Here is a 22,507-nt window from a genome sequence, read left to right as displayed (position 1 = left end):
TCTCGTGACCCAGATGGCCGATCGTTCTCAAACGTTTATGTCAGTATGTATGTGGTGGATTACATAAAGTGCTTACACTGCCAGCAACTGTTTTGCTGGCAAACAAAAGTTGTGATGTTCTGTAATAAAACAAGGAATATCATGTACTTACACTGATACAAATATTGCCTGGAAGAACACGAATGATTTTTTGGGCTCCATTGCAAATGACTCTTGCCGTGAAAGTGTTTTAACTCAATTGCATTGAACAAGGTTCTTGGTTTGGCTTTGACGTTCCGTTCCTAAATCACCGCTCTTGCATTTTGCTTTGCCTATTCTTACTTGTTGTGTAACTACTTGTACTAGCCAGCACAAAGTATAAGCATAGTTATTTGCTCACTTTACTTTCCCCGTCACTGCAGTATTTTTATCCTGACCTATTGTAATGATCAACGACCCACTTCCATACAATGCCATTAAGCTTTGAACTACTGATATGTTTTTTTAAAGAGCTATTATCGTTTGTATTGATTGATTTCTTCTTCCATTTACATTTATGATGTGAAAAAAAAACATAGGCTGTTGAACATGTAATGGGGCTAATATTTCTTGGACGAATGGAGCACTAGGCTACACATCAAACCAAGTTTGGCAATAATTATAACTATTATATTTACTACTATCTTAAAAGCTTAGAGTACGAAATTGTTCTACATTAGTCGCTTTTTATATAATGCGAAAGGAAAACAAGTTATTGAATTTGTAAAATCGTGAGCATCGAAACACCATGCTGCTGAGAGGTCTGGATGCTGGACTTCTCAATGCCTTTCACCATTTGTTTTTCATCATCACAATAATGACAATGTATTTGTATGAATCTACAAAGTTTTTTTATGTCGTATTTTACGGACGCGGTGCCTAATCCTAGGTCTGTCGAACTATAATATTCATTAAGGAGACGCGTTGTCTTCGGAATTGGCGCTTTGGGCTCCTTACTATGAAACATAAAAAGGTTGGAAAGATGAAGATCCGCCATTTTGAAATAAATTAATACACAATTTTAATTGGAATCCACGTAATGGTAGACAGTTTTAGCTTATAAAGTAAACAGAACAATGTACACAGTTCTGAGGGATAGGCCTATTTATGTGAATTAAGATTCTACTTTTTAAACATCTTTCGAATCATATTCATTTGTATAGCACAAAGTGCCAAACTAAAGAAAGCGAGTAATATTTACAATAAAATCCAGAAAAGTTGTACATATTGTTATATTTCTTTTCCAAGTTTTTCTTTTAAGTGTACACAAAAAAATATCGTCATACAAAGACGACAATTAGTGTGTGCTCTGCTTAGTTTAAATGGTTTAGAAACCGCTGATCATTTCTTTTCAGGGACTAGAACATCATTCTGCCAATTCTCCTGGGCTGCTGCCTGAGGATCACCGGGAACGATCTTTTTCCTCTTGAAAAATCCAACCTGTAAAAACAAAACAAGGCGCAAGGATTGTATTGAATGCACTGGACACTATTGGTTAGAATTAAAAACAATTATCAGAATAACAAAATTATTTGATAAACAAGCAACATAGAGTTGTTGATAGTATGCAAAATATTGTTAGAAAACGACTTAAACTCTAAAAAAATAAATACAAAATAAATTTTAAAAGGTCTTAAAAATAGAAAGACAGTTTTGTCTAACCTTCCACATTATGAAGAAGATAATAGCTAGAAGTAGACCACCACCAATCACAGCAACAATATACGCCCACAGAGGAATATTAGTCACAGTGGGCCCTGGGATACCGGATTTACTCTGCCCAATTACTTGAGTTGAAACCTGTACACAAATAAGAATAAAGAACACACGTTAAAACACTGAAAAATTTGTAATGCTGGGGGAGTTTTGTATACTCTAGGTGGCAGCAGACCCAGGTATACACACTCTACTTGGAAAAATGAGCAGTCTTTGGTGAAATAACGTCTATAGAAAGTTGTTTTGGACCTACCTCGGAATAAGCGACGGGGAACACATCGGGAAGAAGTGACTGAATGTATGGCATCTCAAGCACAGTAGCAGTAGCCATCGACGTAATCAAAACTTTGCTGTAGGTTTTCTAAAGTAACAAACAGAATGAAAACCATCAACAACAACATCAAACAACAACAACATCAAACAACATCAACAAGGACGACGACGACGACAACAACGATGACAACAGTCACAATAACACAGGAAAAGGGGGAAAAGAAGAAAAGAGAGCATTGCAATTAAGTTGGTTATAATTATATTTATCAAAATGATCTCTGGTATTTATGCTAGAAATTGCTAATGAACTCATTTCACATTTTTACCATAGCACAACCTTTCATTAGCATTTGAAAAATACTCTGTTATGATTTATTGGAGTTGGGAAAGCCATCTTGTACTCAAATCTGTGCTTGTGGCAACTTCCGACTTCTTCCGGAGTTAACGTGAGCCTCGGTACATTGAGGTTTAGAATTGGGGTTCACGAGTCTCGGCATTATATACTGAAGTCCGGTTCACATTACAGTGTTTTGTAGACAGACCTTAATAACTAGCCTCAGTCTGAACTTACACATCCAGGGTCAGGTCAACCCAGATTGGTTTGTTTTTCATTTGAATGTTTAGTTTGTTTGTTTGTCTTGGGTTTTTTTTTCAAGACTTACCAATTAATTTTGAGCAACGTGCTTTACTTTATTACCTCAAAGAATGTTTTCTCATACATCCTTGATTTGATTCGAACAAACGCACTGTCTTTATCTGCACCAGCACCACTGGGTGCTGCGACCGTGCACGTGATTGCGACACAAAATGACGACTTTGTATTACATTCGATTGTCTTAGCAGTTTGACTTTGGGGTATTGCTTCTGATGTTCCATTGTCGGCAGCCTGACGTCGCTTACGTGAACTGGTACCGTTGATGTTAACTGGTTCCAGCTGAAAACATTCAAAACATTACCAAATATTACATTGGGACAAAGCTCAAAGCCCGTTTAAAAGAGGTTTGTGTGTAACTTGAATCTTTGACAACACATAACCAGCAGGAACAATGGCAATCTGTGCCACTCTCTGTTTTAAACCACGAGGGCCTTGGGAATAATATACCCCTTGGGAAAACCCGACGTGCTAAGGGGACGCTGAGGTCATGTACACGTATTGGCACAAAACACTAAACAGCTATCATCCAATGATGTTCGGCCTCAGTGAGGGCGCTTTTAGAGATTTTAATGTCATGAAGGGGGTAAATTATTTTCATTAAAGGCAGTGGACACTATTGGTAATTGTCAAAGACTAGCCTTCACAGTTGGTGTATCTCTACATATGCATAAAATAACAAACCTGTGAAAATTTGAGCTCAATCGGTCATCGAATTTGCGAGATAATAATGAAAGAAAAAACACCCTTTGTCACACGAAGTCCTGTGCGTTTAGATGGTTGATTTCGAGACCTCAAGTTCTAAACTTGAGGTCTTGAAATCAAATTCGTGGAAAAATACTTCTTTCTCGAAAACTATGGCACTTCAGAGGGAGCTGTTTCTCACAATGTTTTATACCATCAACCTCTCCTCATTACTCGTCACCAAGAAAGGTTTTATACTAATAATTATTTTGAGTAATTACCAATAGTGTCCACTGCCTTTAAAACTCATCAAATCTTCAAACAAACAAAAATGTTACTTCACAAATGCGCTCAAAGTAATTTGATATCTAGATAAGGTATAGGATAAACTAGCCTTAACGTCACACTTCGCGGCCAGGGAATTATGCCAGAGATCTCTGCCTTTAGCCTACGTCCATCACCGCCTTTGACCTCTTACATGGTCCTGAAGATTCGCAGTCAAACCCGACGTGCATGTGAATGTAAACCAGTTCATGTCTTTATCACTGTGGCTAAAAACATGGGACCACTCACCTCCAAGCCATCAGGATTCACACCGCCCTCTACCGTGCATGCCTCTCCAGTTCCGAGATTGGCACTGACCAGATACAGTAAGTAATCCCCGTCGGCATCTACAAGTGGCCAGAAGATTTTAACTTCTGTTTCTCCAATCTCGCTTGGTCCAAGATTTCGAAGCTGGAATAATTTAAGTGCTTGTTGTGAGCGGTTTTGAAGTTATAATGGGTCCATACAGATTAAAATTTGCCATCCCATACTTTCAATTTTGTCAACCTCCGAGTAAAACCAGTTAAACAAACTGTTTTCAGAAGTTTCACCATAACTAACTTTACAGAAATAGTATAGATTGACAGTTTTGTCGACATCTCCCGAGAGGACGTCAAAAAGACAATTTCCTTAAGACATTAATTACTTACCATGTACAAGTGTTGCACTTCTGGCCCCACCTCCTGCTCTGTTTCAGGCTCCTGTAATGACTCAATTTGGCTCTCATTTGGAAAGAAGAAAAGAACTTGCTGTGGTGCAGATATCCTGCATCACAGAAACAGGATAATGTTATCTCAATTGTCAATTAATTCATGACTAACTACAGTGAAGTGCAAGAGAATTCTCAAATAATAATATTAAATTAATAATGTTCCTGGCTTTTCTGAAACAGTCGATACATTTGAATTATTTTGTGTCTGTCTTAAATAAAGGAATGTACAACACGTACATTCAAAAGCCCGATGTAATTTTCGCCAACCAAATATATACTTATCTTCTGTTTGTTTATTTGTTTTTGGATTTTTTGTTTCTTTGTTTGTTGATGGTTTGAAGACACAATACATACCCAAAAAGTGATAGCTCAGCTGCTGCATATACTCCGACGGTAACATTAGCATAGTTGTCGCCACTGATGTTCCTCGGTTCATAGTTATAACTAAAGGTTAAAATAAGAGTATCATTCGCAGACAAATCAAAACAAATGAAGATTCCTAATAACATGTGACATCTGTTTCAACCAGCAACAATTATGTCTTATTTCGCAATAAAAAGGCTCAAACTTATAATGATGGGTCGATTTCACAAACCGATAAAATCCATCGTCAGACAAATTTTCAGTATAACCATGGTGATTTGTATTGTGACATCACACTTTACTTAGCAAATACGATTGATGTGCAGTTAATATCAATATAAAAATCTTTGTGAATTTGGCCACAGGAATACAAAAATATTCGTTTAAACTTCTGGTGGCTTTTGTTGACTTGGCTTACCTATCCACAGACATCTCGATTGTAAACATAGAAGCAGCTCCTGACAATCCATCATTTCTTATAATCAGTCTAAAACTCACCTGGCAAAAACAAAAACAAGAACTGAAAATCAAAGCAAACCACAACCTCTGCAACATATTTTTAAAATTCCATCGATGAAGCAAAGGATAAAACCTTAAACTGAATGTTCTGTTTTTCTTTACGCAATGATTAAAAAAAAAACGAATTTAAAGTTTTGTTCTTACTGTATGTTCCTCTGGAAGCGGGTTTCCAATGTCACATTCCACTTCTCCGGTGTTTTCATCCGCCAGACACTCTACGGATAAATCCTAAATTAAATAAAAGCATTGTCAAATACCAATATTATCGCTTGGTGTATCTCAACATATGCATACAATAACAAACCTTTGAAAGTTTGAGCTCAATTGGTCATCGAAGTTGCAAGAAAATAATGAACAAGAAAAAACGCACTTGTGTGTGCTTTTATTAGATGCCGAACAAAATGTTTCAGGCCTTCATGTATACATTTTTGTGTACAACATTACTTCCTTTTAAAACTACGTTACTTCAGAGGAGCCATTTCTATTTTTATTTTCAATATCCGTCAAGAGGTCTCCAATGCTAGTTAACAAGTATTTTTTTATTTACCAACAGTCTCCAGTGCCTTTAAATCGAGGGTCTTATGTCACATTTAAAAGAAAATTAAAAGCAAAACGATGGCTTTATTACAAAAAAATATTCCCCCATTACATTATTATAACAGGGAAGGTCAACCAGGGATGTTCTCTGAAATCCTTTGACAAAAATCAAGGCAAAACGCTGGCTTTATTACCGAATATTTGAGCTCATTATTGAAGATAATAGGGTTTACCTTGGAGATCCTTTGGAGTCTGGCGAATGCTGCACCATCTGGTAAGACAGCTGTAAAGGAGCTTTCGTAAGCGTCTTCACCATAGTTCGTGACATCAACGTCGATGCTTAGCTCCCAGTCATCACCCAATGCCACTAGATCAGTAGTGCTATTGGAAGAATTTTTTTAATACAATTTCAACACTTAAAGGGTAAATGATACCTCTGTAAATTCAGCCATAACATGAACCCCTATCTCACTGAGACTAAATGAAGATGTATTTTATAAAATATACCTGTAGACAATCAGCTTCATTATAAGTTGTAACGTTTTTGAGACAAAGGGTGAAAATCACAGAGCATAGTTTTCAGGAGACATGTTTTCATGCTAAATAATGTTCGTCTGTAATTACCAATAGTGTCCACTGCCTTTAAACCGTGTAAGTTTAATGTCAATCTGCGGATCTTTGTGTTTTGTGTTGTACAAACAGTACCTTAACCTTTTATAGTTACTTTAAAGGTTAAAGGTTAAAGGTTAAAGTTACCACATATGTAAGAACAGTCAACAATCAAAGGAATTCAATAAATTCATAAATACTTTTTGAACAAATTGAGTAGCAATTGTTTAAAAAAAAAATACTAACGTTTTAGCGGTCAGCAGGAGGTCTGGAACACACAAGTAATTCTTACATGTATTTTGTATCAACAGCTGTGTGTATAAACAAAAGTATGATTAAGACAATTGTATATTGGCAGTAGGATTCTGGCTGCTCGTCTTTATCTCTTTATGTTTTAAATGATAGATGTGCAAAGGTGTACATTGTTCAACACATTCGACCTTTAACACAATGGCAACACCAGGGTTTATGGACAAGTTTACTTGGTATACTTGGCACAAGTGAGCTTAAAAAACAAACTTTTCATTGTCCTAGTTCTAATTAAAATTTTTGGTATAACAATACCAAGTTTATAAGCAACAGTTAAAATAACGATTTAACAATAAATGTACAGATAAAACTTAATATATTTGTAAGTGTTATTTATTATTTTACGAGACAACATGTGGCATAATAGAACAAAAAGGAGCCACACAAAAAGTAGACTTAACAGAAATACAGTGCAGAGTTCTACATGAACGTCTGCTATAATTAGTGTCACAGGCTCATATTGTCATATTATGTTTAAATATTTATCATCAGAGAAATTAAATCCAACTCACGGGTTCCACAAGAACAGGCACTGGAAGTTCATTTAGAATTGGTTGCACTTCCGAGTTAACAGGATCCATGGGGTTAGTCATCGAAGAAGCAAGTTCATAGGTTAGACGAACACTTATAGGGAAGTTCTTCTCTTGAATAACAATCTAAAGATAGTACAAAATCATTACTAAGGCGCCCAGTTGCAGAGTGAAAAAAAAACTGGGCTTACAAAACTAAGTTTATCATCAAATAACGAAAACAGATAAACAAACTTCCATGGCCGTAGATTGAAATGTAACTTTTACCTTGACATAGGCTAGATGTTTCTGACACTTGAAGCTGTCATCTTTAATGAGTTGAATTGTTCGAGTAAGCTTGGATGACTCCAAATTGTTTTCCTGAACGAATGCTGCTCGATCGGTAGTCGTTAAACTGACGTCTAATTCTAGACTGTACTGGACATCTGGAGAAAGGCAATGAGGTTTTACCTTTATCGATAAACACTATTCAAAGATTTGGTCACTTGCATAATAAAAATATGTGCTTGTATAGCGCTTTTCTAAAGAACATGATCATAGCGTTTTACAGCGAAACAATAATAATTGGTTCTTATAGCGAAGATAAATGAAGAAGATTTTTTTTTTTTTTTTTTTTTAACGTTATATTATCCCTTTTTGACAAGCTTATATTTTAGATAGACTTGTAGACAGGTCGTTAAATGTTTGTCTTGATGAAAGGGATCCAACTCTCTCGCGACACTGGCGATGTTCTCATGAGACTGCTGAACCTTGCTAGGTGGGGAGCCAGCAGCCTCGCGCGAGAGCAGTGATCTTGCGAGAACAGTCTTCAGTGGCGGGGGGGGGGGGGGGGGGGGCGGGGGGTGTTAACGCTACCACGACATTAACGACTTGCCACAAGTCTAAGTAGGCAGTTTCTGGTGAGTATACAATTTAAAGGTGTGTATAATTATCGCCACGGGGTAACTCCAACTCAAGACTGTCTCAGCCCTTTGCAGGTTCCAATTCATAAACACATCTGAGTGAAGAAAACCAAGTGTTGCTTGGTGCTTTGCTCATCAAGTACATGTTGCATGAATGTGAATCGAACCATTCACCAACGATTCAAACCATCAACACTTGAGTAAAATATAATATTGCTATTAAGATAACGTTAAACGATTTTCTCAGCTTACCGATATTGTCTGGTATTCCTATCCCTCTTGTTGAGAAACATGCAGTCACATTGAAGCTAGAATTAACATCAAAGTAAACATTCAGTTAAACATTTTAACATACAGGAACTCAGGCCTCGAGAAGAACTCTGCTAAGGTCGTTACTTCATGTTTCTTTGTGTTGTCACCTATAGCCTTCGAGGAGACTCTGCTAGGGTCAAAACGTCAGACTTATAATACGATAGGTCCTTTTGGTTTGAAAACAGTTTGTAACAGCTAAGTCTATTTTCTTAAAATTGCACTAAACTTACCTCGTTGCTATTCTCCCTGTTGGTAATCTGTAATCTTTGACATCAAGATTAATCTGTTCTGGTTCAAAGCTCAATGTTTTCTGAACTTTTACAATCGGTCGTGCCCTGAATGAAATATATAAAAAAGGAAGATTCAAATATTATGCGATCATGTGTACCAATGTTGCTTTTATATTCTTCGACTTCGAGTTATATCGACAACTTGAAAAATAAGAAAAGAGAGAAGAATTTTGATTAGTACAAGAATGGCGCATATCAAATACGAAAAAAAACAAAAACAAACAAATAATGCAAAGATCCAGAAGGGTTTCTTAATTTACCTGACAAGCACAGCGGTAGACGATACAGACGCTCCAACCATCATATCTGTAAAAGACAACAAATCAGTATCTTTCTACTTATAAAGCATTTAAACATCTTTTAAATTACGAGGTTTTAAAATAATGATGGCATAATACAGATAAGTAAGGTTATAAATTATAAAGTCATCTTTTAGGTGAGTTTTAGCGCTTTGTAAAATCGAGCGAGAATTATAGGCGGATCTCCGTATTTCGTTTTGATATCTTAAATGCATTCAATTAAATCAATTTATTTTTTGATAAAACTGTGATTCATTTTGAATTGTACATAATACTCGCCTTTGTATTCGTTACCATCCATGTCCATCCCACCAGTTAGTGACGTTCCAAATGATTTTATATTCAAGCCGAAATCAGACGGTCGTAAGATCTAGGCAATATAAAAAAGGCTCTTTAAGAAGCAATTCAATTAAATAATTTGTGCCTCTCGGTCATTACGGAACCTAATTGACGAGATCAACAAATCCCATGAATGTTAATATCAGTATGTGTTATAAGAAGAAAATAAATTTTTAAACATAATTTAAAGATGGAAGTTTAAAAACGTGAACAATTGTTGTAAAATCTTTTAAAAATTAGAGAGAGGGTCCCGTCTGAATTTATGTTATTTTTTTTTAACATAACTATTATTATAAAGTTTTGTTCGCGTGATAACTTAAAAAAAACATTGACCAAAAAAAGAAACAGTTATGCCATTAAAATGAATATATAAACTGTTTGTGAAAAAATCAAATAACTAGGATGAAATTCGAACCTACGATCTTTGCAAATGTCGGCCTCGAATCCCACGCGAGTGATTTGCCGGTGGATCATATTTTTACAAAACAGGGGAAAGTAGGCTACTAATACTTACACAACAGCAAAACTAACATCTACATCCAATTACTATTGTTTTTTTTTTTTTTTTTTTTTTTTAGTATTAATTATTAAGAATAAGTGTTTACAGGAAATGTTTAAATGATTTTATCGCCTATTGTTCTACCTGGGAGACAGTCTGCTTGATTCCCTTTCGCCGCCCCTGATAGATGTAGACGATTCCGTCATCGGCATACGGAGCTCCAACGGCAATATCTAAAGACAAGAAATCAAGAATTATAATTGTTTTGGAGAATATAAAGTGGGAATGGAAGAGAGAAACAAATTATATTGTATATTTTCACATGCATCTAAATGTACAAAAACTGGAATATAAAGTCAGGGAAACATATGTTTGAGTTACCATTGAAATCGTCGTAGTTGATGTCTCCTAGTGAAGCAATACTGAATCCAAATTGACCTCCTGGGTGGGTACCAGTCAATGTGTCAGTTTCCGTGAATTCACCCTGAGGAAAATAAAAGAGAACGTTTTTGAAAGTGCACAGAAGATAATAATGTACTAACATCCGTCACCCAGTGACGCTCAAGGTCCTTAAAGGCAGTGGACACTATTGGTAATTACTCAAAATAATTGTTAGAATAAAACCTTAATAGGTAACAAGTAATGGGGAGAGGTTGATGGTATAACACATTGTGAGAAACGACACCCTCTGAAGTGCCATAGTTTTCGAGAAAGAAGTAATTTTCAACGAATTTGATTTCGACACCTCATATTTAGAACTTGAGGTCTCGAAATCAACCATCTAAACGCACACAACTTCGTGTGACAAGGGTGTTTTTTCTTTCATTATTATCTCGCAAGTTCGATAACCGATTGAGCTCAATTTTTCACAGGTTTGTTATTTTATGCATATGTTGAGATACATCAACTGTGAAGGCTAGTGTTGACAGTTACCAATAATGTCCACTGCCTTTAAAGTCATTCAGTATTTTCTTCCAATGATTTGTGGAGTTATACTTGTGTTTGAAGTTTGAGAACTAATCATTCAAATTACATGGCAACATGAAATGTAATGCGAATATTACAATCAATTTGTGACTAAAATAAAACAAATTAGTAAGTAACTTGGCTTTAATTAACTTTATATATACTTACCAGTGCATTTTGGAGGTAGACGTGCACTTGGCCAACCTCCCATCTTTCAATTAGACTATCTGGATCCACATACATAGGCGCTCCGATAATCAAATCGTCCAATCTATCAATAACAAATAAAGTCAATCAAATTCAACATATCAATTTTTGTTTGTTCAATAAACATGAAATTATTTTAAAGGAAATGCGATATTTCTTAGAGCCTTATAGGTAACTTCACTTAGAAAGGAAGGCACCCCACTGTGCGTAGAAACACCTGTTGCAAATTACATTGTACGCTTGCTTCCAACAAGAGTTAATCAATATTGTAACAATAAAAGTCCAATATTGGCTTAGAAAAATGTTTTGTATGTCGTCATAATGGAATGTTGATTCATCTGATAATTGTTTCGTATGGATTCGGTATGTATGCCTACCTGTTCATAGAACGTGAAAGAATAACTGCAGTGTTGGAAGGGCTTTATCTGTTGTATTGTTTGTTTGTTGGGGTGTTGGATGTGGGTTTTTTTTTCACCACAAGCAACCATTTAGTCTTTCTACTCTTAATACAATAAGTGCATTTTCATAATGAGAAATGCAATCGCTCCGGTTGCCTGTATAACTTTTGGCGCCCTGTTGTGACAAAAAGAAAAGACTTATAAAAAAACATGAATACAAACCCGTCATTGTTGACATCTGTGGCTACTAAAGCATGACCGAAGTAGGCAGCAACCTGCGACCCAACAATTTCAATATCAGTAGCAGTCAAGTCCTCGTTCCATACTGACACCTGCATCAGGAAATAAGACACGGCAAGGTGTTAATATCTTAAAACATCCTGGTCAAATAAATTGACTCGGATTAAGGGTCCCACAGGAGGCTTGATTCAATCCGGGTCAGGCTGACCCCCGTAGTATAATTTAAACACAGATTGTGCGTAATGTTGACACGTTTCCTGGTCAAAATGGTCCTGTAGCATGCACTGCAGTTGTTGCCTCTATAAGTTGGCTGTATAAGTTGCCTGGTGTGACAAGGCCCTTAGGGTAAAACCATAATAAAAAAAAACAATTGAATGACCAATTAACAAATTTAATTCTTACGAAACCATACAACATTTATTTGAACAGTTTTCTTACCACTCCAAGCAGTCCTTCGCCGCGGGGTGCACTCGCGGCATACACCCCAGTCGGGCCGAATCTACCAGTGACGACAGAGTAACCGCGATAGAAATTATCAAAGATTATATCACGTTCTGGGGTGAATTGCACATCTGATGAGTTGAGGGCGACAGATATCACTTGGCCTGATGACAAAAGAACAAGATGTTAGGTATAACCTTAGAGACACTGGACACATTTGGCAGTTGTCACAGTCTTTGTTTAAAAACAATTAAAGTAACGTTGTACTTTTTGTGGTAGTAAAACTGCAGGGGTCAAAATGTATAACGAAGGCGGCCCGATTCGAAAAAAAAATAATAATAATAATATTGTTTTACCTTGGAAGTAGAAGCTTCCGGGCCCACCAAGAATTAATTGTAGATCCTGAAATGTCAGAAGACAAATATTTAAGTTTTAAGAAGTCGTCATCCTAAAAAAATTGGTTTCCTATACAGTTCTTCAATTCAATTCAATACTCTTGCGACAGTATAAATCGATGCAGAGATGTTTTAGAGCATCGAATTCAAGTTCAGATAGTTAAGTCATCGAAGTGTGTGTTCGAATCCCGGTCATGACACTTATGTCCTTTTAGCAAGATGATTTACTATAATTGCTTCTCTCCCCCTAGGATATAATTGAGTACCTGCGAGGGTAGAGTTGATATTTTTGCGTATGAAAAAAAAACCCTGGAGCGCCACTGTATTTTAGGGCTGTATCCCCACGGGGCTGAGAAAGATTAAAGGAATGGTATGGCCCAATGACCAGGTCCCTCTAAACTTAAAGCGCATTGAGATGATAACAGTGTGAAATGCGCTGAATAAGACCAAAGTTATTCTTTTTAATTGTTGATTAGAGGCGAAGGAAACTTACCTCTGTGAAAGCTGCACTGAATCCAGCTTCACATGCACTTGTTTTATGAACCCCCGGCTGACGTGGATCTATTATTAACAACAGGTGAGAACAATTTTATGGAATGTGTAGAAAATGTACTTGTGTATGCAAGTGTACCCTAAACAATGCTAACAGCTACTCCTTATAAGGGGCTACAAGATTAAAACAAAACTTAAGATGATGAAAGTAAACGAAAAGGCGATATAGGGTGCTCGTCTCTGACAAACATGTTATGTCTGTTTCTATACAAACAATTAAAGATTTTTCTTCTTTTTTCTTCCACTTTCATCGTTTGCAACCAAGGTGCAGTTTGTGTCATCGTAAGACCCAACTCCCAAGGTCATTTCATTTCCAGATCACACAATTATTTCACAATCAAACTGACTTTTTATCAGATGTCGGAAAGCTAAGATCGTGATTTTTTTAATTTATCTTTTAGATTCACTTGTTCCAATAAATGATGTAATATGATACATTGTGCCTCACATATAATTCCTCCGAACCCACACAACCCGTACCTATGCACGGCGTAAACTCTTCGATGTCCCCGAAGTTGTTGGTCGCAGTGAAACATGCACCAGCGGGATACCGTCGAGAGTCTTGAGACTCAAAGTCGGTTAACGACCATACTCTCCGTGGAGCACATGCCTAAACATAATATGTATATAATCTATTATTAACACATTTAATGCTGTTGTTCATTCCTAATACTTCCGGGTAGGATCTGACTTGTATCCGAGTCCCATTTCGGCCTGGGCCATTTTCAGGGTCAAGAGGACCGGAATCTGTGTCAAAATTCCCAGTAATGGCTCAAACTGACGCAAAATCCGAAATAAAATCCAAATTCTAACCACTTCCACGGTTAGCTTGACCCAAAATGGGTCAGTTCCACCAGCAGGGATCTATACTACGCTCAATTCCTCACCTTTAACAATTTATTTACTTTTGAAAGAATTATAATTTCCTTTTAAACTTTTTTAAAGACATTTCTTTTAACAAACTAAATAGCTTGAAAGTTGTGACAAAATACTCGTACCACCACGACACCATCAGGACCAGAGCTTTGTAACGTCGCTCCAAAAAACTGATGTGACTTGCTACCATCTTGTTGCCCGGCTTCGTTCATAGGATGACCTTATAGGAAGATAACACAACATCGTGAATGTTGTAATGAGTCTGGCTATAAACTGGTCTTGGCTCAAGACGTTTAATCAGTGTAATCTTGTTTTATTTCCTATGTATATGGTTGAGTTTAATGCCGAATAAAGTATAAGAATAATAATAACAAAGTGTATAGCGAACCTGTGGTGTCAAAATCAATCTGTCGACAGTCTCCGGCCCATACAGGGCAACGGTAGACGGCACCTCCTTTATCCACGTCGGGTTGGGAGGTTTGGGCTCTCGGTGCCCCAACTAATAGCCTGTGATAAGAACATCAAGACCAAGCGTATAATTACTATCAAACACCAAAGATCTGGTGAACAACTAAACCTTGGCTGCCGGTGTGGCAGGATAATCTAGTTTGTTTGTGCTGACATTTATCCTTCGAGAAACACCGTGCTAAAGGGGCGAAACGTTAGGCAATTACCCATTTTTGATTTATTATTGTCAAAACTCTTTTATAATGTGGTTGTTTCTTTCCTTGCCCCCTTTTAAACGAAAAATTGTGCATTTTTGTTGTTGTTGTATTGTGTGGTTAATGTCTACCTATTCTTAATATATAATTATATACATACATTTTTACCTTTATCTTGAAAAAGTAATAACTGAAAACGTACTCGTCGGCCTGATTGGCCGCGAATGCAGTAAATAAATAAACCAGACTAATAATTTTATGAGCGACGTTCCTGTTTGGTTTGGCAAAACATAGTATTGGATGAAGAATAGTTGCTTGTCAGTACTTCATGCAGGATGTTCCGTAATAAAATACTATAGCACAAAAAAATGGCAACATGTTGTTAAATTGTTCACGAGTTAGCTTCACAGCTTGATAACCTCACAGCCTTTCAATGCTGCCTGTTCCATTCAGTGTTGATTTATTTCTCTCTAATAAAAGAGAGTTCAACTGGCCTAACCCTACATTTGTATAGGCCCCTACCTACTAATAACAACAATCTGAAGTTGTGTTGTTATCGACAAGGAAGTGCAGTTTTCATAGCCAATATGAGTGAACATTATGCTATTGTGTTTTAACGGCCACTGTACAAACAGTGGGTGCAGTGCATAATAATATGAGTCAGTGTAATAAACAGAACATGATAACAACTTCAAAGTGAAATTCAGACTGTTAGCTTAGTCATGGTTTGTATAGGGAAGCGTACTATAAACGTAAGCGCACTATATTTATCACTATATAACTCCTATGAGCAAAATTATGTATGACACGTGACGCATGTTCAACCAATTAAAAAGATGAGGATCTATAAGTGGCTTGTGCGGTACATAAATATAACAATTGGCTATAATCAAAAACATTTGATCTGTATTTATAGACCTGTAGGGGGATCAACTGCCACTCAACATTTCTGAAAACTATTCATTAGCATGATATAATTTAACAACAAGATAAGTTTGTGTCAACAACCTTTGGGCTCACCTCTATTTTCCGTTTTCAACTTTGAGAAAGAGAGAGAAATTATTTTCGATTTTTGTTTAAAGGCTCTGGAGATGCTCCTTATTTGGGCTTAATGATGTCTAAGAACTCTATCTCGGCTTTGTTTTGTCTTTAAAATGTAGGCCTATTTGTAATAAGAGAAATGTCTTTACTTTTAGGGATTGTTGAATCATAGAGTAATGATATCGAGAATTGTAAACTTGTGCAGGCTACGTGTATAGCTATCATGGTAGTTAGGCTTGTGTTGTTTCATGGCTGTGCTGTTGTATTGCTAGTTTTGCTGTTGATATTCGGTATATGTAATGTGTGGAAGTGAATGGAGGATTACAATCAGTTCAAGGGCAGGACAAGTTTTGGTTTATCATCGATAGTCTGCCTGCCCAACATGTGTATAGTCGGCTAATGGCTATAACACATTGACAGGGGAATCCCACAATCTATAGGTGCCATCAGTTCAAGCTGCCTCTGATCAACCTATGTATTTTATTGTGGAAACTCTCCAGAAAGAGTGATCTAGATTGTTTCTGCACCATCAGTTATGTATACTCAATATTTGTTGCTTGAAGTTCAAGGTTGTCAAGATCAGTGGCTTGTTGTAAGGGAATTGTAATTTCCGGAGGACTAGTTGAATCGCGTATCAGCCTCAACTGTGTTGACCTTTAGTGACTGCCGTTTGTGCTATTAAAGTGAATATTACATCCAATATAACATGGAACATCGATATTCTTTGTACAAACATATATGAATGTCCAATATCAAATTTATCCCCCACCCCCCCCCCCCCAAATAAGCTAAAAAAAAAAACCAACTAAAAAACAACAACAAACACATCGATACATGCAATTAATGTCCGATATCCAACGAGTAAGCATCATCGATATTCGCTGTACAAGCCAATATCCAATATATAAAACTAACTTTAAAGGAACACGTTGCTTTGGATCGGACAAGTTGGTCTATGAAAAGCGTTTGAAACCGTTTGTAATGAAATGCATATGGTTAGAAAGATAGTTTAAAGGTAGAATATAATGATCCACACAAGTATCACTCAAAATTGCACGGTTTTCATTGTACGTCGCGAAATGACACGGTCGGCCATTTATGGGAGTCAAATTTTTGACTCCCATAAATGGCCGACCGTGTTTGTCGACGAGGTAAAACGAAAACCACGCAATTTCGAGGCATATTTGTGTAGATCATTGTATTCTACTTTTACATCATCTTTCTAACCATATCGATTTTATAACACTACGGTTACAGAACGCTTTTCAAAGACCAACTCGACCGATCCAAGGCAACGTGTTCCTTTAATGTCATAAGTTTTACTGTTTAAGTTTTTTTTAATAGTATTTTCGTTTTCTTATATTAATTAAGAATAACAAAAGAAACAACAACATCAGCAACAGCATGCATTTAAATATCGATGGTGGTCTCACGATTTGGTTTACAACTTTTAAAAGTTATTATACAATAATTATCGCAAGAAAGACAAATGCAACAATGGTGTGGTATGGCTTTCAAAAACATAACACCTTTTATAACTTACATGTTGATGTTACCCTCCCTGTGGAAAGCTACTGTGTATCCAAACAGACTGCCATTGGTTCCTCCATGCACTATAGCTTTGTCTGTGTCCATATTGAATGCATAACTGCCATTTTCCCAAAGCAATATTCCACTCACAATCAGTAGTGTCCTCATTAGCATTGTGCAATGTCTTTCAACCGGTTCATGTTGTACATTCAAGAGGCATCAATATTGTTAATGTTAAAGTCAAACCTTAGTTTTCAAATGAGATAGGAGTATAATTTGCAAAAGCACCTTTCCAAAGCGGTAGGTAATAGTACTGTACTGTTGCTACACTAAACAGCATTCACTTCACACTGTCACAACTTCTAGAAGCGAAAGAGGAAATGCTTGTAATTCTGTATTGAGCAGGAAATTTGCTGGCGGAAATCGCACAGGAATGGGAGTGTCATTGATTGACTTTGGTTTGGGGTTAACCTCCATATCCCACGCCGGAAACCATTGTTTGGGCCAATAATGAACCTGGTTTACCTCTTCAGAACTGATCCGTTTGCATGGTTAATGCGGGTGGTGTTGCTTTCTAAAGGTGGTTCTTCATGTCACGAAGAGGTTAAGCAGGCTACGGTGGCCCAGAACTGATACACGGTAAAAGCAAAAGCTCCACGAAAAAAACACAAACTACTTGAAACTGCTGACCAAGGTTGGCCTACCGTAGTATTGTCTAGTAGTAGCCTATTCTAATATTAAAGTGGCTTTTCATCACTTTCAATGTTGGGAAACAAGAACAATCGACCGTCTGCCAACAAAGACGCCAAGCATAATAAAGCAGGTGTGTGATAGGCAATTAGACAAAAGATGCACCTGTGTAAGTGGCTTTTTACGATGTTTGTTTTACTCACAAAAAGGTTCTACAAATTTTAAGACCACTAAGCTTTGACAACACTAGGCAAAACATATACTCCCCGGCAGGGAATCGAACCCCGGTCTCCTGAGTGACAGTCATAGATACTTACCACTATACTACCGAGGATGACTGACGTTTAAAGCCATAGTTTATTCTAAGAACACTTCAGCTAGAAGGTTTGTTGAATGAACTAGGCAAAAAATACACTCCCCGGCGGGGAATCGAACCCCGGTCTCCTGAGTGACAGTCAGAGATACTTACCACTATACTACCGAGGATGACTGACGTTTAAAGTCAAGGTTTATTTTTTAGACGACTTCAGCCTACTGGTTTGTTAAATAAACTATTAGGCCCAAAATACACTCCCCGGCGGGGAATCGAACCCCGGTCTCCTGAGTGACAGTCAGAGATACTTACCACTATACTACCGAGGATGACTGACGATTAAAGCCATAGTTTATTCTAAGAACACTTCAGCTAGAAGGTTTGTTGAATGAACTAGGCAAAAAATACACTCCCCGGCGGGGAATCGAACCCCGGTCTCCTGAGTGACAGTCAGAGATACTTACCACTATACTACCGAGGATGACTGACATTTAAAGTCATAGTTTATTCTAAGAACACTTCAGCTAGAAGGTTTGTCGAATGAACTAGGCAAAAAATACACTACCCGGTGGGGAATCGAACCCCGGTCTCCTGAGTGACAGTCAGAGATACTTACCACTATACTACCGAGGATGACTGACGTTTAAAGTCATAATTTATTTTTTAGACCACTGCAGCTAGAAGGTTTGTTGAATGAATTAGGCAAAAAATACACTCCCCGGCGGGGAATCGAACCCCGGTCTCCTGAGTGACAGTCAGAGATACTTACCACTATACTACCGAGGATGACTGACATTTAAAGTCATAGTTTATTCTAAGAACACTTCAGCTAGAAGGTTTGTTGAATGAACTAGGCAAAAAATACACTCCCCGGCGGGGAATCGAACCCCGGTCTCCTGAGTGACAGTCAGAGATACTAACCACTATACTACCGAGGATGACTGACGTTTAAAGTCATGGTTTATTTTTTAGACCACTGCAGCTAGAAGGTTTGTTGAATGAAATAGGCAAAAAATACACTCCCCGGCGGGGAATCGAACCCCGGTCTCCTGAGTGACAGTCAGAGATACTTACCACCATACTACCGAGGATGACTGACGATTAAAGCCATAGTTTATTCTAAGAATACTTCAGCTAGAAGGTTTGTTGAATGAACTAGGCAAAAATGCACTCCCCGGCGGGGAATCGAACCCCGGTGTCCTGAGTGACAGTCAGAGATACTTACCACTATACTACCGAGGATGACTGACGATTAAAGCCATAGTTTATTCTAAGAATACTTCAGCTAGAAGGTTTGTTGAATAAACTAGGCAAAAATGCACTCCCCGGCGGCGAATCGAACCCCGGTCTCCTGAGTGACAGTCAGAGATACTTACCACTATACTACCGAGGATAACTGACATTTAAAGTCATAGTTTATTCTAAGAACACTTCAGCTAGAAGGTTTGTTGAATGAACTAGGCATAAAATACACTCCCCGGCAGGGAATCGAACCCCGGTCTCCTGAGTGACAGTCAGAGATACTTACCACTATACTACCGATGATGACTGACGTTTAAAGTCATGATTTATTCTAAAAACACTTCAGCTAGATGGTTTGTTGAATAAACTAGGCAAAAATACACTCCCCGGCGGGGAATCGAACCCCGGTCTCCTGAGTGACAGTCAGAGATAGTTACCACTATACTACCGAGGATGACTGACGTTTAAAGTCCTAGGTTTTTCTTAGAATACTTCAGCTAGAAGGTTTGTTGGATAATTTAGAAAAAAAACACTCCCCAGCGGAGAATCGAACCCCGGTCTCCTGAGTGACAGTCAGAGATAGTTACCACTATACTACCGAGGATGACTGACATTTAAAGTCATGGTTTATTCTAAAAACACTTTAGTAGAAGGTTTGTTGAATAAACCCTGCAAAAATACACTCCCCGGCGGGGAATCGCACCCCGGTGTCCTGAGTGACAGTCAGAGATACTTACCACTATACTACCGAGGATGACTGACATTTAAAGTCATAGTTTATTCTAAAAACACTTCAGCTAGATGGTTTGTTGAATAAACGAGGCAAAAAATACACTCCCCGGTGGGAATCGAACCCCGGTCTCCTGAGTGACAGTCAGAGATACTTACCACTATACTACCGAGGATGACTGACGTTTAAAGTCCTAGGTTTTTCTTAGAATACTTCAGCTAGAAGGTTTGTTGGATAATTTAGAAAAAAACTACACTCCCCGGCGGGGAATCGAACCCCGGTCTCATGAGTGACAGTCAGAGATAGTTACCACTATACTACCGAGGCAGACTGACATTTAAAGTCATAGTTTATTCTAAAAACACTTTAGTAGAAGGTTTGTTGAATAAACTAAGCAAAAAATATACTCCCCGGCGGGGAATCGAACCCCGGTCTCCTGAGTGACAGTCAGAGATACTTACCACTATACTACCGAGGATGACTGACGTTTAAAGTCATAGTTTATTTTCAGAACACTTCAGCTAGAAGATTTGTTGAATAAACTAGGCAAAAAAGCACTCCCCGGTGGGGAATCGAACCCCGGTCTCCTGAGTGACAGTCAGAGATACTTACCACTATACTACCGAGGATGACTGACAATTAAAGCCATAGTTTATTCTCAGAACACTTCAGCTAGAAGGTTTGTTGAATGAACTAGGCAAAAGATACACTCCCCGGCGGGGAATCGAACCCCGGTCTCCTGAGTGACAGTCAGAGATACTTACCACTATACTACCGAGGATGACTGACGTTTAAAGTCCTAGGTTTTTCTTAGAATACTTCAGCTAGAAGGTTTGTTGGATAATTTAGAAAAAAACTACACTCCCCGGCGGGGAATCGAACCCCGGTCTCCTGAGTGACAGTCAGAGATAGTTACCACTATACTACCGAGGCAGACTGACATTTAAAGTCATAGTTTATTCTAAAAACACTTTAGTAGAAGGTTTGTTGAATAAACTAAGCAAAAAATATACTCCCCGGCGGGGAATCGAACCCCGGTCTCCTGAGTGACAGTCAGAGATACTTACCACTATACTACCGAGGATGACTGACGTTTAAAGTCATAGTTTATTTTCAGAACACTTCAGCTAGAAGATTTGTTGAATAAACTAGGCAAAAAAGCACTCCCCGGTGGGGAATCGAACCCCGGTCTCCTGAGTGACAGTCAGAGATACTTACCACTATACTACCGAGGATGACTGACAATTAAAGCCATAGTTTATTCTCAGAACACTTCAGCTAGAAGGTTTGTTGAATGAACTAGGCAAAAAATACACTCCCCGGCGGGGAATCGAACCCCGGTCTCCTGAGTGACAGTCAGAGATACTTACCACTATACTACCGAGGATGACTGACATTTAAAGTCATAGTTTATTCTAAAAACACTTTAGCTATAAGGTTTGTTGAATGAACTAGGCAAAAAATACACTCCCCGGCAGGGAATCGAACCCCGGTCTCCTGAGTGACAGTCAGAGATACTTACCACTATACTAGCGAGGATGACTGACGTTTAAAGTCCTAGGTTTTTCTTAGAATACTTCAGCTAGAAGGTTTGTTGGATAATTTAGAAAAAAATACACTCCCCGGCGGGGAATCGAACCCCGGTCGCCTGAGTGACAGTCAGAGATACTTACCACTATACCACCGAGGAAGACTGACATTTAAAGTCATAGTTTATTCTAAGAACACTTCAGCAAGAAGGTTCGTTGAATAAACTAGGCAAAAATACACTCCCCGGCGGGGAATCGAACCCCGGTCTCCTGAGTGACAGTCACAGATACTTACCACTACACAACCGAGGATGACTGACATTTAAAGTCATAGTTTATTCTCAGAACACTTCAGCTAGAAGGTTTGTTGAATAAACTAGGCAAAAATGCACTCCCCGGCGGGGAATCGAACCCCGGTCTCCTGAGTGACAGTCAGAGATACTTACCACTATACTACCGAGGATGACTGACATTTAAAGTCATAGTTGATTCTAAGAACACTTCAGCTAGAAGGTTTGTTGAATGAAATAGGCAAAAAATACACTCCCCGGCGGGGAATCGAACCCCGGTCTCCTGAGTGACAGTCAGAGTAACTTACCACTATAGTACCGAGGATGACTGACTTTTAAATTCAAAGTTCATTCTTAAAACACTTCAGCTAGATGGTTTGTTGAATAAACGAGGCAAAAAATGCACTCCCCGGCGGGGAATCGAACCCCAGTGTCCTGAGTGACAGTCAGAGATACTTACCACTATACTACCGAGGATGACTGACGATTAAAGCCCTAGGTTTTTCTTAGAATACTTC

General features: G+C 38.1%; 1 protein-coding gene and 12 non-coding genes across 14 annotated transcripts; all 13 read right to left on the bottom strand.

Annotated features, from left to right (window-relative positions):
• Positions 1-78: 78 nt before the first annotated feature.
• Positions 79-17,690, bottom strand: LOC139948837 (integrin alpha-8-like). 2 transcript variants are annotated; one of them, XM_071947178.1, is made up of 28 exons: positions 17,209-17,685; positions 14,351-14,469; positions 14,085-14,182; positions 13,567-13,696; positions 13,028-13,095; positions 12,496-12,541; positions 12,137-12,303; positions 11,681-11,790; positions 11,022-11,124; positions 10,269-10,371; positions 10,032-10,120; positions 9,329-9,419; positions 9,011-9,056; positions 8,691-8,795; positions 8,401-8,456; positions 7,514-7,671; positions 7,229-7,372; positions 6,654-6,718; positions 6,032-6,179; positions 5,406-5,489; positions 5,161-5,240; positions 4,734-4,823; positions 4,318-4,432; positions 3,917-4,078; positions 2,705-2,941; positions 1,988-2,095; positions 1,681-1,818; positions 79-1,458 (listed from the first exon to the last, which is right to left on the bottom strand). In XM_071947178.1, the coding sequence occupies exons 1-28, from the start codon at positions 17,367-17,369 to the stop codon at positions 1,360-1,362; spliced, it is 3,120 nt and encodes a 1,039-aa protein (XP_071803279.1). In that variant the 5' UTR covers positions 17,370-17,685; the 3' UTR covers positions 79-1,359. The 2 variants fall into 2 exon arrangements, with proteins under 2 accessions (XP_071803279.1, XP_071803280.1); XM_071947179.1 differs by lacking the exons at positions 79-1,458; positions 1,681-1,818 and having other exon boundaries at positions 1,990-2,095; positions 2,670-2,941; positions 17,209-17,690.
• A 609-nt stretch (positions 17,691-18,299) lies between these two features.
• Positions 18,300-18,371, bottom strand: Trnad-guc (transfer RNA aspartic acid (anticodon GUC)). Its single transcript has one exon. It is a non-coding gene; the product is annotated as a tRNA-Asp (tRNA).
• An 84-nt stretch (positions 18,372-18,455) lies between these two features.
• Positions 18,456-18,527, bottom strand: Trnad-guc (transfer RNA aspartic acid (anticodon GUC)). Its single transcript has one exon. It is a non-coding gene; the product is annotated as a tRNA-Asp (tRNA).
• Positions 18,528-18,607: 80 nt separating this feature from the next.
• Positions 18,608-18,679, bottom strand: Trnad-guc (transfer RNA aspartic acid (anticodon GUC)). Its single transcript has one exon. It is a non-coding gene; the product is annotated as a tRNA-Asp (tRNA).
• Positions 18,680-18,912: 233 nt separating this feature from the next.
• Positions 18,913-18,984, bottom strand: Trnad-guc (transfer RNA aspartic acid (anticodon GUC)). Its single transcript has one exon. It is a non-coding gene; the product is annotated as a tRNA-Asp (tRNA).
• Positions 18,985-19,064: 80 nt separating this feature from the next.
• Positions 19,065-19,136, bottom strand: Trnad-guc (transfer RNA aspartic acid (anticodon GUC)). The gene has a single exon. It is a non-coding gene; the product is annotated as a tRNA-Asp (tRNA).
• Positions 19,137-19,368: 232 nt separating this feature from the next.
• On the bottom strand, positions 19,369-19,440 carry Trnad-guc (transfer RNA aspartic acid (anticodon GUC)). The gene has a single exon. It is a non-coding gene; the product is annotated as a tRNA-Asp (tRNA).
• Positions 19,441-20,576: 1,136 nt separating this feature from the next.
• On the bottom strand, positions 20,577-20,648 carry Trnad-guc (transfer RNA aspartic acid (anticodon GUC)). Its single transcript has one exon. It is a non-coding gene; the product is annotated as a tRNA-Asp (tRNA).
• Positions 20,649-20,879: 231 nt separating this feature from the next.
• On the bottom strand, positions 20,880-20,951 carry Trnad-guc (transfer RNA aspartic acid (anticodon GUC)). The gene has a single exon. It is a non-coding gene; the product is annotated as a tRNA-Asp (tRNA).
• Positions 20,952-21,182: 231 nt separating this feature from the next.
• Trnad-guc (transfer RNA aspartic acid (anticodon GUC)) lies at positions 21,183-21,254 on the bottom strand. Its single transcript has one exon. It is a non-coding gene; the product is annotated as a tRNA-Asp (tRNA).
• Positions 21,255-21,485: 231 nt separating this feature from the next.
• On the bottom strand, positions 21,486-21,557 carry Trnad-guc (transfer RNA aspartic acid (anticodon GUC)). The gene has a single exon. It is a non-coding gene; the product is annotated as a tRNA-Asp (tRNA).
• Positions 21,558-21,788: 231 nt separating this feature from the next.
• Trnad-guc (transfer RNA aspartic acid (anticodon GUC)) lies at positions 21,789-21,860 on the bottom strand. The gene has a single exon. It is a non-coding gene; the product is annotated as a tRNA-Asp (tRNA).
• A 230-nt stretch (positions 21,861-22,090) lies between these two features.
• Trnad-guc (transfer RNA aspartic acid (anticodon GUC)) lies at positions 22,091-22,162 on the bottom strand. Its single transcript has one exon. It is a non-coding gene; the product is annotated as a tRNA-Asp (tRNA).
• Positions 22,163-22,507: the final 345 nt, after the last annotated feature.

The sequence above is a fragment of the Asterias amurensis genome, chromosome 16 (genome assembly GCF_032118995.1).
Source record: "Asterias amurensis chromosome 16, ASM3211899v1".
NCBI classification, from domain to species: Eukaryota; Metazoa; Echinodermata; class Asteroidea; order Forcipulatida; family Asteriidae; genus Asterias; species Asterias amurensis.
The sequence above is the reverse complement of the archived record's forward strand: the minus strand, read 5'-3'. Positions and strand labels throughout refer to the sequence as shown.